The 18,657-nt window shown below is 44.1% G+C and overlaps 1 protein-coding gene across 6 annotated transcripts in view; it reads left to right on the top strand.

Annotated features, from left to right (window-relative positions):
* The window catches only part of RAI14 (retinoic acid induced 14), a 143,316-nt gene that overhangs the window by 79,323 nt on the left and 45,336 nt on the right, over window positions 1–18,657 (top strand). For 5 of the 6 annotated variants that reach the window (XM_049648211.1, XM_049648212.1, XM_049648208.1 and 2 more), the window contains exon 3: window positions 7,007–7,137. In XM_049648211.1, coding sequence (XP_049504168.1) covers window positions 7,007–7,137 — 131 coding nt within the window. Of the gene's footprint in view, window positions 1–6,550; window positions 6,891–7,006; window positions 7,138–18,657 lie in introns of those variants that run through there. The other variant, XM_049648213.1, reaches the window with a different exon arrangement.

Below are 18,657 nucleotides of genomic sequence, written 5' to 3'. Positions count from 1 at the left end.
CCAGTTCCCAATGATTAAACCAAAATAAAAGAAGGTGATGCCATGTCTGGCCAACAGCAGACATTGTCAATTGCCAAAGCTCCAGCGTCCATCATGCGGTTGACATGGTGTGTGCCACCCTCACAGGAGGCAGGCAAGTCCTTCCAAAGGCCAGGCTTCAAGGGAAAACTCTTAAGCAAGTAGTGTCATTTGGAAATGATTTGATGAATAGGAAACTAACAGGCCAGCCATTGAAAATCTCATTTGTGATAAATTAGCAGGAATGTTTGGAGCCTACATTGAAGGTAAAGTCTGCCTTTCCCACGTGCTGCCCTTCATAGCTGACACATTACACATGTCTCTGGAGCGTAACATATGGCTTCCTGAACTTGCAAATGTGGCTTAAATGTGCTCTGTTGAAATAACATCTGTTTAAACAGTCTCCTGGAAAACTGAGCCATGTTCAATAAAATAGTTAATTTCATGTCTGTGAATGTTTCCTCTAGAGCCCTTTAAAATGTTATTTTTAGGGGCTGTACTAGAAAATTTGCAAATTTAAATTTGCAGGAAGGCATTAGCTGCCTCTGAAAGGGTAACGGCCATCAGTCCTAAGTTGTAAATATTAAAAGATTCATACAGCATGAATCATAAACGGACAGTGTGAAAGATCTAATTCAGTAATAATAGTCACCAGTTTTTGAGTGCCTACTGTGTTCCAGGCTCTTCATGTACATTATATTTAATTCTCAGGATATTTTGCAAAGAGGTGGGATCCCTCCCGTTTTACAGATAAAGAAATGGAGTCTCAGATGCCCATAACCTGCTCAAGACCACTTAGGTGGGAGGTGGTGAGCTCGAATTTCAACTCAAAAACACTAAAATCTGAAGCCAGTCTCTTTTTCTGCACCAGGAGTTCTTAGCTTAATGGATGGACTGGGAATAGGGGTTTAAGTCAGAGACCCCTATGAAACTGTATGCAAGCTCTTGTGTGTTTGTGCATTATTCTGGGGAAAGTCCATAACCTTAGCAGATTCTCCAAGGGATTTGTGAGGCCTTCTAAAGAAGCAGATTTTGGCACCTGGCTGCCTTCATTTTAGACAGGAGGAAATAGCAAGTGAGAACACAGACCGTCCAGAGGCACTTGGTTCGCAGTTGATTTGACCAGAAAGCGAACCACAGGTCTTCTTTCTAAACTCTGTGTGTACGTGCGTAATAAATTACATATAGAGAAAAGTGCACAAAACAAGAATGTAGCGTTTAACAACAAGGGAACCTCTGTGGAGCCACTAACCAGGTCATGAACTAGAGCATGGGACCCTAAAGTACTCCCAGGTGTCTCTCCCTCCTCAGATGGCATATCCTCACTCCCAACCCTTTCCTGACTTTTAGGGTAGCCTTGTCCTTGCTTTTCTTTATAGTTTTACTATCCAGGCATGCGTTCCTAAACCATATGGATCCATCTTTCCCGTTTTCATCTTATACATGCAGGCATGCTATTGTATTCTTCTGTGTCTTGTTCTTTCAGCAATATTGTTTTTAGTATCCATGTTGTAGCATGCAGTTGTAGTTCATTCCGTTGCTTGATTATATTGTACTTTATCTTCTATTATTGGATATTTGATTAGTTTTAATTTTTGCCTATTATGAGCAATGCCTTTGTTAACATTCTCGTACTCATCTTATACACGAGTTACACATGCAACTCCCCCAGGAAAGCATAATATGGATTAAGCTTTTGTTGGAAACAAAATACCTAGCACTACAAAGAAAAAGCCAAGAATTTTTCTCTTCTTTCACCTCCTCCCTTCATGCTTCTGTGGTAGCCTTTGCATATGTTTTGGTTGTCTCCAAACTTGGAATAAGAATCAAAGAGCACGCTTGACCCTGAGTCCAGGGGTGCCAGAGATCACTGGGATTAGAGTCTCCAGGATGAGGCATGGGCATCTGCACAGTTAGCATGTCCCAGGTGATTCTTGTGACTGGGAGACACTGGATTCGTGCCAATGAATTGGTAAGACCTGGCTCCTTCGTTATAAAGAGATTCAGAGAAAGTGTACCCGTGATTAAAATACTAGAAGATTGGCCTTAGAAGATTTAAGGGCGTAGGAAAGTTAAGGGAGTTGGATTTATTAGCCTGTAAAAAAATGGAAACATGATTAAATAGTTATTTGCAAAAGAATGAAAGTTTTATAATTGAAAAAAAAATTTGCTAAGTCAAGAGAGATTTATGTTGATCAGGAGGAGGAAAATCCTGCTAAAATGAGTGGCAGAACCAGCATTTGCTAGGCACGACAGGGCGAGTAATAAAGGCTGTCGTCAGTGCCTTCAGGGAGCTGAAGACAAGGAAACAAAACAAGCACACACCGCGCTCTGGAACAAAAGCCGGGACGCAATATTTCATCAAGTCTAGACTGTGGGCTTCAGTCAGCTGAGTAGGCGGTCCTCTGGGACACAATGGTGGAGAGAAGCAGATAGAGGTCACCATGAAAAAGTTGACGAGCCTACAGGGCTTGAAGTAGGCTTTAGAAGGAAGCCTTTTCATAGGCGGTTGGGATGACAGAATATTCTAAAGCAGTGGCATCCAATGTATTTTATTGAGATTCCCCAGGAAAAATACTTATTTTATATCACCACCCAGGACACACATACATAATCAAAAGTTTCATAAAACATTTAACTTTATTAAATATGATGCAGCTGATGTTCGCTGTTTTTTTTTCTAATTCATTGTTTTAAATGTTGGATTAACCCGCTCGTAGGTGGAAAATGCCATTCTGAGGGGACCAGGAGCCCAGTGTGGAGGCAGAGCTAATCACGAAGCTGCCCTATGGAGGAAATGCCATTTAGAGGAGGGGATTTCCGTGGGAGGTGGTGAGGGGGGTGGGGTATTGTTTGTGTGGCGGTGGGGTGGTGGTCTCTAGAAGTCTTCCCCAATTCCAGAGCATGGGTGAATTACTTTGGGTCGTTATGGTAAAATTTCACACTTCACCTATCATATGCCCTACTTCTTACACAAAACACCTCTGACACCAAATGGTTTTCTTTATACCCACAACCAATTCTCCAACTCTTTGGGCACCAACTAGGTGTCTGGTGATGCAATTCAGTTCTGACACTAGTGGTCTGGAGGTAGCATCAGACCCCACAGTTAAGGACTCAGTCCCACAAAATTGCTCCCACTTCAGATGCCATCTGAAATTTCTGGGCCAACTGCACGTCTGACCAATTAGCTATAAAGTCATAGTCAGGGAGGTGGAGGTTCCCATAGCCTGCTCCTCAGGTTTGATCATTTGCAAGAACAGCTCAGAGAACTCAGAAAGGTACGTTTCTTACTATTACCAGTTTATTACAAAGGATTACAAATCAGGAACCGCCAAATGGAAGAAATGCACAGGGCAAGATAGGGGATGTGTGTGTGGGTGCGTAAGTGAAAAGCGTCTGCTCTCTCCAGGATCATCTTCCCAGCACCTCCTTGTGTTCATCACCCTGGAAGCTCCCTGAACCCTATGGTTTCAGGGTGGTTTAGGGCTTTTTATGGAGGTTCCACTTCGTAGGAATGATGGATTAGATCATTGGCCATTGGTGATTGACTCAGTCTCTAATCCCTCTCCCCTCCCTGGAGGAGGGGGTGGGGCTGAAATTTCTAACCCTCTAATTTATATGGTTGATTCTCCTGGCAACCAACCCGCATCCTGAAGATGTCATTAACATAAACTCCTGTAGGGGAGCTTATTATGAATAACAAAAGATACTCTTCACCCTTATCACTCTGGAAATTCATGGATTTTAAAAGCTCTAGTGCTAGAAATCAGGGACAAGGACCAAGTCTACAATTCTTATATCACAATATCACAACCTATTTATCTGACCAACCCTACTGTTGGACGGTATATTGGCCAAGGTAGCTTTTTAAGATTCCTTTTGATGCTTGGTTTCAATTTAGTACCACTCAGCAGAGGGATAGAGACAGGTGAAAAGAATTTGCTTGTAGATTCTCAAGAGCAATGACATTAAAAGTATTTATTAAACATCTGTTCTATTTCATTTTGCAGATGGCCATGGAATCTTTGGTATGGAATGTGGTGCTGGGTAGAATGGTTTTATAGGAGAAAATATAGGGACTATCTCCATGGGCAGGTATAGGAGAGGAAAGCAATAGCACCTTGAAAACCATGCTTTCTGGAAGAAACATGGTATATAGCCTGTTGTGCATATCAGAACTACCCATAAATATAACCAGCTGCCTGGCCCAGGACTAGAGAGCTCTGTCACATTAGCATCCCCTCCTTATGAGGGCTGGCCAGCAGTCTGGGTAATGTGTTTTCAGAATCTGGATTCCTGGTTTAGAGAGAGGACAAATTGGGATACCTCTTGTCTCCACTCTTAGCATAACTTGTGTGAGAATTTTAAGAGTAAACTCTCACTTTCTTTCCTCATTTTCTGACCAATGATCTACTTTGTCCCCCAGTTTCTTCTTCAGGTGTGCCCTTGTTTTCCTGATGGGTTCTGAACTGGTCTCTTGGCTCAGACTCTAAGGCCAATATATAGCACCCATCCGTTTCCTTCCTCCTGCTTACTATGAATCCTGTCTGCAGCATATCCAGGTTGAATGGTGTTATAGGTTATTTATTAAATCTTTGTGTGTGTGTGTGTGTGTGTGTGTGTGTGTGTGTGTGTGTGTAACCTTGTTCTCTTTGCCTTATCTTTTCTAACAGAAAAGTAACTTCTGGCCTGCAGTGAAGGGAAACTAGATAAAAGAGAAGTATTTTAGACCTCAATGTGCCATTGACCTTGTCCTCCAGAGGGTGGGGGAGAAGGGATCTTTCTTGCTGTGTCCTATAGAAATTGAACTCCCTAAATATCCACATGTAACTAATTTTAGGGAACCCCTACAACTAGATTTTTCTCTACCCAAGAGTTGAGTTTCTTAGTGGCACTGAAAAGGAAAATCCTTTCATGTGGCTTTTCTTTGCTTAAATACTTTCGATCATATCCTCTGGGGTTTAATATCCTTTTGATCTTCCCTATCCAGTTTTAATTTGGTCAGTTTAAATTAGGGAAGGATTTAAAGACAACACTAATAATGTACCTTGGGGGTCATGTAAATGGGAATCATTGGTCCTGAATGTACTTTATAAATTTTTTGTTTTGTTTTGGCTTGTAAAATGCTGTTTGGAGGAAGTCTGTTTCTTGGTGTTGGCTACATTTTGTTCTTAGGTAAAACTTCCCATTCTACCACCAAATGCTTGTGCTTAGGGTAGTGTATTTACTGTGTATTGTGTTCTTCTGCAGTAGGAAACCTGATTTGCCTTTGTGCAAAGACAAATCTCTAGCAAAGTTTGGTTGGGGGGCATTTTATAGATTACATATTTTGAGCTTTAGAGGAGGAATCACAGTGGTCATCGGTCCAAAACCTTGAAAAACTGAGGTACTGAGAGGTTTTGGGTGACTTGAGGTCTATAGCATGGAAGTATCAATCTAGAGTTCTGGAATTCTAGTTCGTGCAGCCTAGCGGACAGACTTCTGATTTTTGTTTAAACCTAGCTCCTCATTCCTGTGTTCTTGCACTCAGTGGTGGCCATGGGGAGGAGAGAATCCTGAGAAATGGGAGCGGAGACTCTCTCAAAGTAAATTCTGTACCTAAACCCTGTACACGTCAACTTTACCCCTCCATGGCCTTTGGCTTTCTCTCAGGCGCTGCCTCTACGCTGGGGTGGAGAGGTACCTGGGACATCTTGCAGATCTACCCTTGCTGTATCAGAAGGTGGAGCCCTACTGGGTTTCCCAGTTCCATCAGCACAGAGAGATTGGGAACATGCTCCGAGAGTTGGATGAGTGTAGTCCTGTAAAATTCTCTCTTGTTAACTGTTACATTCCCACTGTCTCCTCTCTCTGCCTCCATGCAATGGTGTGTGGCAAAGCCTTTAAAATGAAATGCCTAGAGGTTCTTATCTTCAGAGGCCACAGGAAGCAGAGAAACTGTAGAGCTGAATGTAGAACGTTTGGGGGAGGGAGAAGGAATCTCTTTAAGGGTGTTGGTATCCATAACAGGAAGGGCCAGAAAGTGGGTTTATAGGAGAGGTCTGGAGGGCAGGCCGGCCTGCAAAGTGACCCAGGGGCTTTGATGTGCCCCCCGGGATCTTTTGTCCCTGCATTAATCTTGTATACCTCATACACCTCTCTGTCATAACTCTTCTTCAGTCACTGATTTTATTCTCTCACTCCTCTGCTCCAAAACCTTCAATGGCTCACTGCTGCCTTTTCACATGTGAAACTTCTCGGTCTTATACTCAAGGCCCATTTGCTCTTATATGGAGATCTTCTCTTTTCCTTTGTAAAAGTCAAAGCCAGCTTTTATACACATGAAAGCTTTCCTGTCACTGTGGTTTGTAGAGTTAATTCTGTTGAGGTTGGGGGTTTATCAGTGGTGGAGGCTTTGCTCAAAGCTGTTTGTTGTCTAATAGCTTGCTCAGGAAGAAGTTTTGTTTCTCATGAGACTTTGTAGAGGCCGTAGCCTGGACAACTACTTAAAATCATTATACAGCTCGAAAATCTGGCCAGTGAACAGGCCAGAAAGGGTGGCAGTGAAAGCGGATGAAGAATTGTGTGTAAATAAACCATCGAGTAACCTTGAGCTGTTGGCCAGTTTGGTTGTCTACACTGCGGGCCCAGTGAGCTGTGGACCAGGTCAAAGGCCAGTATTCTGAGGAGCCAGCTGTCAGGGTTTAGCTAGAAACAAGCTAATGTGTAAACTGGCCTTGAGGTCTTTTTAAGCTGCTTCATTTTCCCAGCGTCGGTGAAAAGAGGGGACTTTATTTCAGAGTTTGCTGGCCAGCTGCTGTTTCATTGAACTATTGATGTTTTCTTTTGGGAAGCCGGTCTTCTTGAGTGTCTCCACAGTGAAGGGGAAGGTATCTGATCTGGGGGCAGGTTTTGATTTCAGTGACGGGAGGACGGGGGTCCTGCTGGTCAGTATGGCTGCGGCCACTGTTGTTCACTAGTTCTGCGTCTCCCCTTTGCTCCACAGACCAACGAGTGGAACAAGAATGATGACCGGCTGCTACAGGCCGTGGAGAATGGAGACACGGAGAAGGTGGCCTCCCTACTGGGCAAGAAGGGAGCCAGTGCCACCAAGCAGGACAGCGAGGGCAAGACCGCGTAAGCTAAAAAATTGGTTTCTAACTGTAACGGTTCTGGGTTCTCAGAGTGTTCTCTGGAAGCCCTGGGATCCATAGGGGAACTTCACAAGTGTGTTTAAGGGGACTTTGTGAAACTACTGTCCTCCCCCACTCCTCCTACCCCTCGTGTCAAAATATGGAAGATGCTATTTTAATTTGGTCCCTATTTCCTCAAGTTTCAAGTTATACATTGGGCTTTACCTTGGATGGCTATATTTGTTTTCAAGTACCATTGGAGATTACACCAGAGAAGAAATAGCATGAGGATTATAACCCATTGATAGGTGGAAAAGGAATTCTATCCTCCATTTGAAGCAGCCTAAGAGAGGGTATTTTTTTTCATAACCCTCAAACCTTATAATTTATATTATTACTTCTTTTAAAACCCTTTCCTTAATGTAGATCAGTAATTACGTGAGTAGTATGAATTTTGCATTATGATTTGCCATTTATGGTAATCTTGCCCACCGTAATTAAAATTACATATTTAGTGTGTGTGTGTGTGTGTGTGTGTGTGTGTGTGTGTGTGTGTGTGTTTATGTTTATTTGTATCTGCTCTTACTCCGGTCATATTGTAGAGAGGTCATTGACTTTGTAGCTAAATAGACTTCTAGTCTGGACTTCATCACTTATGAATTGTGTAGTCTCTTTTTAAAATTGATTTATTTTGAGAGAATGAGAGAGAGAGAAAGAGAGTTTGGAAGGGGCAGAGAGGGAGAGAGAGAATTCTAAGCAGGGTCCGTGCTCTGTGAATGAGCCCAATGTGGGGCTTGATCTCATGAAGTATGAGATCATGACCTGAGCCAAAATCAAGAGTCAGATGCTTGACCGACTGAGCCACCCAGGTGCCACGAATTGTGTCATCTTTGAATCTTAATTTATTCAATTTAAATTGGAGATGACGATATTTGACCACTAGGGTAGTTATGAATATAAAACAAGATACTGAGTTGGGTTGGGTGCCTCCAGAAGCAGGTTCTGAGACAAGGATTTGAGGGTAGGGAGTTTCTATAGCCACTGATCCCAGGAGCATGCAGAAGAGGACTGAAACCTACATGGTGTGTTATTGACAGGTAACTGCTGTGGGCAGCTGGAACCCAATCCTGCTGAAAACCTCTGGGAGTCTTCTTAGACTCAGAGCAGGGGTTGGCCAACTGTGGCCCGCAGTCTGCCTTTGTAAATAAAGTTTTATTGGGATGCAATCAAATCCATTTATTTAGCATTGTGGCTGCTTCTGTACTGCAAAGGCAGATTGGAATAGTTAAGACAAAGTCTGTGCCTCACAAATCCTAACATATTAGCTCTCTGGCCCCTTGCAAGAACTAGTTACCCTACCCAAGGGGGTAAGGAAACTGGGGTGCCTGTTCCCATTCACTTGTCCCTCCAAGGTTGAATGCTGCTCCTAGGGCCTATAATGCTCATGGGCAGAACAAGCCCAAGAGGTTATGCAAGGGGCACCTGTAGCTCTAGATACCATATGTAAAGAGTTAGCAGTGGCCCACAGTAAGTACTGATAAACCCAGTTCCCTTTCCTTCTCCTGGATGAGTAGTTCTCAATCCTGGCAACTCCTGCATTAGCGTCACCTGGGGTACTTAAAAAAAAAATATTGTTCCCACGCCCACCCCACATGTTTGGAAACATTTTGTGGAGAGGCCCCAGAATCAATATTTTTAAAAGTATCCCATGTAGGTTTAACCAGAGAGAACTATCGTCTAGAAACTAGATGGACTCTAGATTGAAGGATAAATAGAAGAAAAGGCAAATTTTCCTGAGATTGAGCATCACATTTTAGCAAATTTTGTCAATGAAACCATCCCCCTGGCACCCATTGAATCCTGTAGCATACACACCAGTTCTATTGTTTGAGGAGCCACAGGATGGCATACAGACCTATGCTGTATCTGGGGAGCAGGCTAGTTGGTACACAGGGGAAGAGGGAGGTGGGAGGTGTTCTCACTCAGATTAGGGCCAGGTCCTCTAGGAACTGGGCTTGTCCTCTCCGCCAAAGCCCTGGGTTGGGCTCCCCACCGTCAGCAGCCTCAGCTTGACTTTCCACCTTTGCAGAGGCCTGTCTCTCAGGTGTGGGGTGCAGGACCGCATCCCCATAGGTTCTGACTTGGTAGTGAGGACTCCAGATAGCTGGCGGGCTTTAGTTGTTGGCTAATATTTTGTTGCCTGAGCTGCTTACTCAGAGTTCTATGATTTTTGGTTCTCAACCCTCTTGCACTCCCGATTGGAGTTTCCTTGACAAAAGGGACTGTTACTTTGTAGCTCATCTACCCCAGTGCTCAGCTTGTACATAGGTACTCCCAAAATATTTGTCCAATGAGTTAATTACCCTTTTCCCAGGATGCCACATTTGGAGTCAGTGCTTTCGGAGCCCCAGTGACAGAAGTCATGGTGTTAAACGTGTCCTGAGGTTTTTGGTGGTAGACTGCTTGTCCCACCGTACAGCCTTCTGGGCTTCTACTGCTCCCAGTTCAGCTCTGCAGATGCCTGCACAAAACAGACTTTGATAGCCATCCCAGAGAGAGGGGGATAGAGGCTTCTGATAGGCTTGTCCAAGACTGTACTCACTAAAAAGAAGACAGAAAATTTAGGTTAGCAGCTTAGCCACAATTGTGATCACCTTCATAGTCTTTTGGGCGTCTGGGTGGTGGTTAAGCATTCAACTCTTGATTTCTGCTCAGGTCATGATCTCACGGTTTGTGAGTTCGAGCCCCGCATTGGGCTCTGAGCTGACAGCATGGAGCTTGCTTGGGATTCTCTCTCTTTCTGTCCCTCCCCCACCCCTTCCTCCCTCTCGTTCTCTCTCTCTCAAAAATAAATATTTTTAAAAAATTGGTACCTTTTGTTAGTAAGACATTTATCACATGTAGGGTAGAGGGGCCAGGCAGTTGATTTCTCCTTTTTTGTTGTGGGAAAATATACACAACATAACTGTACCACTTTAACCATTTGAAAGTATGTATTTCATTAAGTACATTCATAGTGTTGTGCAGCCATTCATCATTTAGTCCAGGAAATTTTTCATCATCCCAAAAGGAAACCTTGTACTCTGTATGCAGTGACCCTCCTCAGCCTCCTGCCACCTCCCCCTGGCAAACACTCATCTGCTTTCTGTCTCCCTGAATTTGCCTCTTCTGGGTATTTCATGTAATGGCATCAAACCCTTGTGTGTGGTTTTTTTCACTGAGCGTAGTTTTCAAGGTTCATTCTTGCTGTAGCTCCGATCAGCACTTCAGTCTTCTCTTCTGATGGTGGAAATGCACACAGCAGTTACACACAAATCACCACCTGCACTTTGCAGTTGATAAAGACAAGACTCGCATGATACAGCTCTCCCTGCATTGACTCCAGAACCAGTTCTGCCTTTGCCTTTGAACTTGTAAGTCTACCATGTTTTGCTGTGGTGACCCCTGTGGAGAAAGTTAGAGGGACTATAAAAAAAAGGAAGAGGAAATACTTATTTTTTCAGTGTGAGATTTTTCATAAATAACCATCTGGTAACATTTCATTTTTCTGCTTGGACTATTCCTTAGGATCAAAGTTGCTAAGTGTTAGCCTATAAGAATTTAATTTTCAGAGGCACCATGGAGTTAAGTCTATCTGGCTTCATATTTTCATTCAAATCTAGTGGTCTTAGTATTCAGAACGAGGGGGCACCATGGGGTCTGAAACCATGCCTCCTGCCCCTTTGGTATCACGGAATCCCGCAAGGCCGAGAACTCTGTGGAAACAGAAACTCCAGGCAGTGTTGTTCCCTTGGCTTCTGCCCTGTCTCCTCTGGACGTCTGCACTTCTGGATTTGGATCAGTCTAATCTGTGCACTCCTGCCTGAGTGTATGTGTATCTCCCTCACACTTGGAGATTTTTCTCAAGCTGTGGAAACTTTTCCTGTCTTGTTCTTTCCACATGCGTCACTTTGGTAGCGTGCAGACCGGTAATTTCCTAGGAGTAGTTCTGGGTCCATGACAGGCCGGTATCGTGTGTCCCCTCTTCTGAAGCTCTTGGCTCCATTGGCCCCTTGGACGTTGCTGGGCCAGTGTGTGTTTGTGGATGTGTATGGAGTGATTTGCAGTGTCTCTAAAGGGTAAGGCCAGGTCACACACTGAAAAGTTAGGTACTTGACTGTACTTGGTCTCATTCTCTGCCTACGTGTTTGGGTTTAATCTTTGAGTTATACACCTCCCTGTCCAAATTAGGCTGGAGGCCTTTTTCTAGCGAGCTTTTGCAAGAACTCATTTTGTAATTTTGTTCAGTAATGCACACTGTTTCCCTATTGCCTGACCACCTAGAGTCCTGATTTGGGCTTTCAAGGCCCTCTCACCGGCCCTGCCGTTACTTCACTGAATGTTCTCTTGCCCTTGCCTTCCACTGGTGGTGGGGTGTTGGCTCCCAGACTTCCTCTCATGTTTGCCCGGGTTCTGTGTCCAGTCCAGAATGCTTCCTCTCTGATGGTCTCAGTCATCTAAAAAAAATGTCCTTCTCTTTGAAATACTGGAATCTTGATTTATAACTTGATACATTTTATCATGTTGAAAGAATAAGAACAACATCAGAAAAGTCTCTACAGCTTGAAACAAAAACTTTGTTTTCTGAAGACTTGAATCCCTTACAACAACAGTAAGCTCCCTGAAGACCAGGCTCACGTGATTGTTGTTGTTGTTGTGTTGGTCTCTCTCACAGTTCCAGGCATAGAAGATAGGCATTCGGTCGGCATTTGTGGACGTGACTTTTCAGCATGAAGAAAGCATTCTTTTTGTTAATGATCTGTCACGGGTAAATTAATTAGGAGTGGATTAAGTTGGGGTTCAAGAAGAAAAGGACTATCCTGGTGAACGTCACAACCTGACATTTCTCTTCTCCCAGCTTCCAGTGCAATTTAAATAAACACTCAGCCTTCAGTACCTAGAGAACCAGATAACTCAGAAAATCCCAAGAATGAAGTGGCAAAGGCAGCCAGCCATCTTGGCGGACATTCTCCAGAAGCTTCCTTAACCCAAGGTCAATAACCAGAAGGGTGGTTTGGTTATTCTTCAGACTTTCAGTTTCTTTCTGGCATATTTCCTTCAGGGAAAGATAAGAAACTTTGAAAACTTTCTCCCTCTAAAACCGATCGAAGAGGGATTAAAAAAAAAAAAAAAGCAAAAGCAATTGAATGACTGGAATTCATTTAGGAGCAAGTAAGAGAAGGGTGCTGTCTTGGGTCAGAAAAGAACAAAATAGAGCAAGGCACAGAGTTATAGCTACAGCCTGTGTTTGAGTCAGGCTTGGCTTCCCTTGACCCATCTGTTCACTTTTCCTGGTGGAGGTAAGGATGTGGGAGGATATCATTACCCTAAAACCTCTTACCATGGAACAGTCTAATTGTTTCAAGATGTTTTCCCCTACTTTTAGATGTGCATTTAATTAAAGTTATGTATGTTTGTCTTAGGAACAACCAGACTAAATAAAATCACTGCTGGGACTATAGTATTTGAAGAAATACCACCCAGGCATGTGTGTATAGATGGACACACACACACACACAGTCTGCATACATAGCCCACATTTCAGATACCTGATCATTTTGGTTTTGAAAGAAAAAACTTGTGAAAGTATCTTTAGATGACTCTGTGAAGTTTAAGTATAAAATAAGGGAGGTAGTCCTTGAACTCTGCAAATCAGGACAATAAGGGGCTTCTCTGTCTGCTGGCTGGTTGCACTCTTTTCGTGTTTCCTCAGAGCAGGGATGTAGCCATTCGGTCTTAGAAATCAAGTCCTGCCATCTGGGCCACTTTCTCCAGACCTCACGTAGGGCCGCTGCATTAGTTGACCTAAAACTACTACATACTTTATGTGTAATCGCGGCCTCCTTCCCGGCAAAATCACCCTGTGTCTTTCCTAAAACCTGCTGGTATTTGACAGACGGATAAACTAAAAGGTATAATTGCTGTATTGCATATCCACTGAGCTTTTCATCATGTAGATTTTTGAAGATGACAGAACCTCTGTTCCTACCTTGCAAATGTGCCCAGATGTTTGTTTAATTAATCTACTAGTTGGGAGGCACTCCCTTCCCTGAATCTGAAATGTTCCAGAGGGTGACTGGGTGACTTAGTCGGTTAAGCGTGTGACTCTTTGGCTCAGGTCACGATCTCATGGTTTGTGAGTTCGAGCCCCACATCAGGCTCTGTGCTTACATTGTGGAGCCTGCTTGGGATTCTCTCTCTCTTCCTCTCTCTCAGCCCCTCCTGCTCTCTCGCTCGCTCTCCCTCTCTCTCTCTCTCTCAAAATAAATTAAAAAAATAATAAAACATTTAAAAATGTTCCAGACTCTTGTAAACATATCCAGGAGGAGGAGGAAATATGGTCTTTGCCTACAAAATGCATAGCATCTAGCAGAAAGACCAGTGAGAGCACTGGAGAATAATTAAGTGCTAGCTTACAAAATACTAACTGGAAGGGGTTCAAGATGAAGGGAGACGGTGAATCACTGGAGTAGCCAAGAAATGCTTCCTGCCTGAGGTGTGATGTGGGATGGCCTCGCAAAGTGAACTGGGAGGAGAGTGGGGATGGGGGGCGAGGAAGACAGTATAGGTCCTGGTCACAGCATGAATGGAAAATAAATGCAAGGACACCATAGTTATTGTTTCCTTCCCTTGTCCAAGAACTTATTATGGTTTCAGTTCAGGACCCCACTTGACACTCGGTCCGTGGTTCTTAACTTGACTCCTGTTACAGTCACCTGGACAGCTTAGAAAAATGCTGGTGTCACCCACAGACACCTCTATATAGTTGGGGGCGGTGTAGTGGTGTAGTCTGGGTAAGCGTTTTTTTAAAGCACTCAGGTAATTCGAATGGCCAGCCAAACTGAGAACTCCCGTTTTAGACACACTGCAGTGACACTCCAGGTTCCTTGGCCCATGACTTCCCAACAGGCTTTGCCCAGTGCTAGGTTCCACATGGGCTGAGGAAGGCCCATGGCCCCCAGGTGATTTTTCTCCTAGCATACACACATGTACGAATATGTATCCATAAGGCCTGTGCACAAAATAAAATGGCAAATTTGAGCTTAAAGTAATGTAATACACAGGGGTTTTAAAGAGAAACAGTGTTGTATGTTAAAGCTTAACAGACCTTATTGCAAAAATTGTGCTTTAGAAGGAACACTCGAGGGGCGCCTGGGTGGCTCAGTTGGTTAAGCATCTGACTCTTGATTTTGGCTCAGGTCATGATCTCACGGTTTGGTTTGTGAGATCAGGCCCCTGGTCGGGCTCTGTGCTGACAGTGGGGAGCCTGCTTGGGATATTCTCTCTCTCTCTCTCTCTGTCAATAAATAAAATAAACTTAGAAGAAAAAAAAAGACTTGAAACCACAGTAGTGCAAATTGACGAGAATAGATTTGGAAATGAAGAGCTACATTGATAGGGGCACCTGGCTGGCTCAGACAGTGGAGCATGCGACTCTTGATCTCAAGGTTGTGAGTTCAAGCCCCACATTGGATATAGAGATTGCTTCAAAATAAAATCTTTAAAAAGAAGAAAAAGAGCTATATTGATAAAATATTGGTGGGATCACAGGATTTTTCATTTTAAAACTGTTCAAAGCTAGGTTAAGTATTTCGAGAATGAAGGACTTCAGACACTCAAATAGGTCATCGTTGCTCAGGGTCAAAGCAAGTCTGGCTGTGCCCTTCCCTCCAGTTCTCTGGCCACGTCCTCCATTGGCTGGACGGGTCCCCGTGTGCAGAGGTCAGGAGAGCCTGGGAAATGCAGTTCTCTGTGACTGAGAGCAGAGCAGGGGCGGAAGGGCCTGGATCTCGACCCCTGCGGTGACCTCCACCCATCCTCACCCCATGAGCAAGAGCACCTGGAGCTGGAGGTTCTCAGTCCGGCAGCAATCAGGCAGCTTAAGGGTTGAGGCACGTAGGATCGCTTAGCATGTGCCTGTCCCTTGGAAACGCTCCTGCTTTCTCACCTGGGGCCCTGAAATTCATGCCTTCCAAAATTCCACCACCATCACCCATCCGCCGAGTTTTGGTACCATTCAAGGTCCAGTTCGCCGTATCTTCTGTGAAGCCTTTCCTGATTTCCAAAGTGGCTGAGCTTGCTCTAGTTATTGCCTCTCTTAAAACCACTGGGGATTTGATGGGTCTGGTTACCTATGTACTTAATCTTATTCCTGAATTAGACTATCAGAGTTAGAGCCCAATCTTCCCAATTGATAAGAAAGGAGTTGCTGTTAGTCGTATTAACATTGAATGCCCCACCACTGGGCTAGGGGCTTTTATATGGGCCATTCATTCAACTAACAGTTCATTCTTTCACCCATTTTATTTTATGTAGAGAAAATTTTTTAATGTTTATTTTTTAGAGAGACCAAGTGTGAGTGGGGGAGAGGCATAGAGAGAGAGGAAGACACAGAATCCGAAGCAGACTCCAGGCTCTGAGTTGTCAGCACAGAGTCCGATGCAGGGCTCAAACCCAGGAACCATGAGATCATCACCTGAGCCTAAGTCAGACGCTTAACCACCCGGATGCCTTTCTTGAACCCATTTTAAACTTTTTTTTTTAATGTTTATTTTTGACAGAGAGAGAGAGACAGAGCATGAGCAGGGGAGGGGCAGAGAGAGAGGGAGACACAGACTCCAAAGCAAGCTCCAGGCTGCAAGCTGTCAGCACAGAGCCCGACACGGGGCTCGAACTCATAGACCGCGAGACCATGACCTGAGCCGAAGTCGGATGCTCAACCAACTGAGCCATCCATATGCCCTTCTTGAGCCCATTGTGAAGACCATGCCCGTTTCCCATAGGTTTTTCTTATGTGATGCTCCCAGTCACCCTGGAGTGATCTGTGAGTGGCAAGTGTGGATCAGAAAGTTTTGGGAATTAGTACAAATCACCCTCATTCTAGGCTCTAGGTTCTAGAGTCTGGGGGTCTATCATGAATACAAGAGACAAATCATTGTCCTAATGGAGATTTCATAATGCCCAAGTGCTATTTCCAGACCACATTTATGAAACCAAACAATCCTGAGGCCAGAGAGCCAATGCTCAGCTTAAATGTCACGGGGTTTCTTAGCTCTGAGCGTGTGGTCTTTCATCTCATTGTTTCCTCCCCCATGTCCCCAGGAGAGCTCTGTCCCCAAAGCCACACTGCGGATTCCATTAGCACATTGTAGGCACTTACAGGACAGGGATCCTATTTTTACACTCTTTATTTTCTTTATGCCAGTCCCCTTTTATTACACGTACCTGAAACATTCAGCAAGAGAAGGCAACCAGCACTTTCACTTCTCACACATTCTGCCAAATCAGCTCCTATCAGAAGTGGTGATCAGAGTCCCTGCCGTAGCTGCCTCTGAAACGGCTGAGCCACACAGCCACAGCACTTCTCCGCCTGCAGGACATTCTCTCTGGGCCCATCAAGTGGACCCCTGGGATAGAGTGGAATTCCATTTTTCAAGGCTTGTATGACTAGAAGCTATTAGTACTGCCTTCCTAACCCTCAGTTTACAATCTGAAATGGGAATCCAGAGTTTGTGGGATTAAGGATTATTCCCCTGTAATATGTAGTGTGACCCAAGCCTCATTTGATCATATGGACCAGATAAGGAAACTGAGGCTAATGAATTTCAGTCATTACTCTTTGGTTTGGGTCTCAACTCTGCCAACCCCAGTATGGCACAACAAACTTCTTCCTACTGTGCAAATGTCCTAAAAATTGAATATGTATCAGAATCAGCTGGGAGGGGGTTGTTAAAACCTCCTGCTGACTCCACCACAGAGTCTGGACAGGATCCTAAGAATCTGTATTTCTAACAGGCTTCTGGGTGCTGCTGCTGCTGCTGCTGCTGCTGTTCTAGGGACCAGACTTTGAGAATGGCTGTACAGTGTGATGTTGGGAAGCAAAAAAAAAAAAAAAAAAAATGAAGTCTTCTGTTAACATAAGTTTTGAGAACTTACAATCTGAGAAAAACACGGTTATGCTGGTTTATGTGTGTGCCTTAGTTTAAGGCAACTCAGAGACTTCAGAGTAAAAAAGCAAATTCAAAACTACAGATTTGCATTATCAAAACAATCACATCTGTGTGCCAGGAAAATTGCATCAGGAAAGACCAAGTTTCTCGCCTCGTAGAAAGTACGGTCAACTGGGACAGATGGCACCTGCTTTTTTTTTTTTTTTTAATTTTTTTGAATGTTGTATTTATTTTTGAGAGAGAGAGAGAGAGAGAATGAGTGGGGAAGGGGTAGAAAGAGAGGGAGACACAGAATCCAAAGCAAGCTCCAGGCTCTGAGTTGTCAGCACAGAGCCGGATGCGGGGCTTGAACTCGTGAATCGTGAGATCATGACCTGAGCCAATGTCAGATGCTTAACTGACTGAGCCACCCAGGTGCCTTCAGCACCTGCTTCTTTAATATAACATCAGGTGTGTCGAAGAGAAACAAGAGACCAGAGGCCTCTTTGAATAAACTTGGAAAAGGAAAGCCTTTCTGAGAAGACCCCTTCTTTGAAGCAGATTCCTGGATAGAATGAGGGGTTGAGCCTTGCACTTTTCTGGAACTATTGTCCTGGTGGAGGAAACAGCAAGGCAAAGGCCTTGAGGTAGGAGGATGCCCGATGTGCCCAGTGAATGGAGAGAGAGCTACAGGTGAGGTCAAAATGGAAGCCAGACATACTCACGTAAAGCCTGGTGGGCCATTGGAAGGACTTTGGATGGAACCCTGATTCTGAATAGTTTCCTTGATTTATTTTAATATGGTTTAGTATCCTTCTTTCCCCCTCCAGAAATAGGTCTTACCAAAAGAATGCAATTAAAGGATAGGCGATTTTAGGTGTTTGGGAGATGCTGAAGCTCTCAAGGGATTATGGACAGCTGGTTATTTTCATGAAGTATTTCTGAACCTCACTGACCATAGTGACCCCTCTCTGGGAAGTAAAGGGGTTTAGAAGGAAAGGAGGAGATATGGATTTATTAGGGACAAACTGCTCTTAGAGTCAGAATTCAAGTCCTGCTCTTTTACACTTTTCCTAACCTCTGAGCCTCAGTTTCTTCATCTGTGAAATGAGGATGGTAGATCAGCCCATCCTTCTGGAACCTTCTAAGACTCTGGGATTCTGGGACTCTGGGTGTGGCTAGTGCCAGAGTTTGGTGTGTGGTCATTTCTTTGTTAGGCATGGTGGTTTGCTTGATTTGGGGAGTGAAAATTGATTGCAGAGACATTGGAAGGAATTGGAGGTCTGGTGAGGTGGCCAGCCTGTTGCATTCTTGACCTCATCCTGCCAACCCTTTTGGGATTGGGACCTGGGGCAGCGGAGAAGGGCAGCAGTTTGGTTTGAGAGAAATTCTCTATGAATGAATATGCTGAAAAAAATCAAGGTCTTCTAAAAGGAACCTTGTGAGTTTGTATTTCCTCCAAATATATGTTTCAGCTGGTAGTCAGAAACCAGAAGAATTGTTATTACTCTCAAAGATAGAAGGAACTTTCCAGGCCATCACTCACAGGCTTCTGA

This window comes from Panthera uncia, assembly GCF_023721935.1.
Source record: "Panthera uncia isolate 11264 chromosome A1 unlocalized genomic scaffold, Puncia_PCG_1.0 HiC_scaffold_17, whole genome shotgun sequence".
Classification (NCBI taxonomy): Eukaryota; Metazoa; Chordata; class Mammalia; order Carnivora; family Felidae; genus Panthera; species Panthera uncia.
The sequence above is the reverse complement of the archived record's forward strand: the minus strand, read 5'-3'. Positions and strand labels throughout refer to the sequence as shown.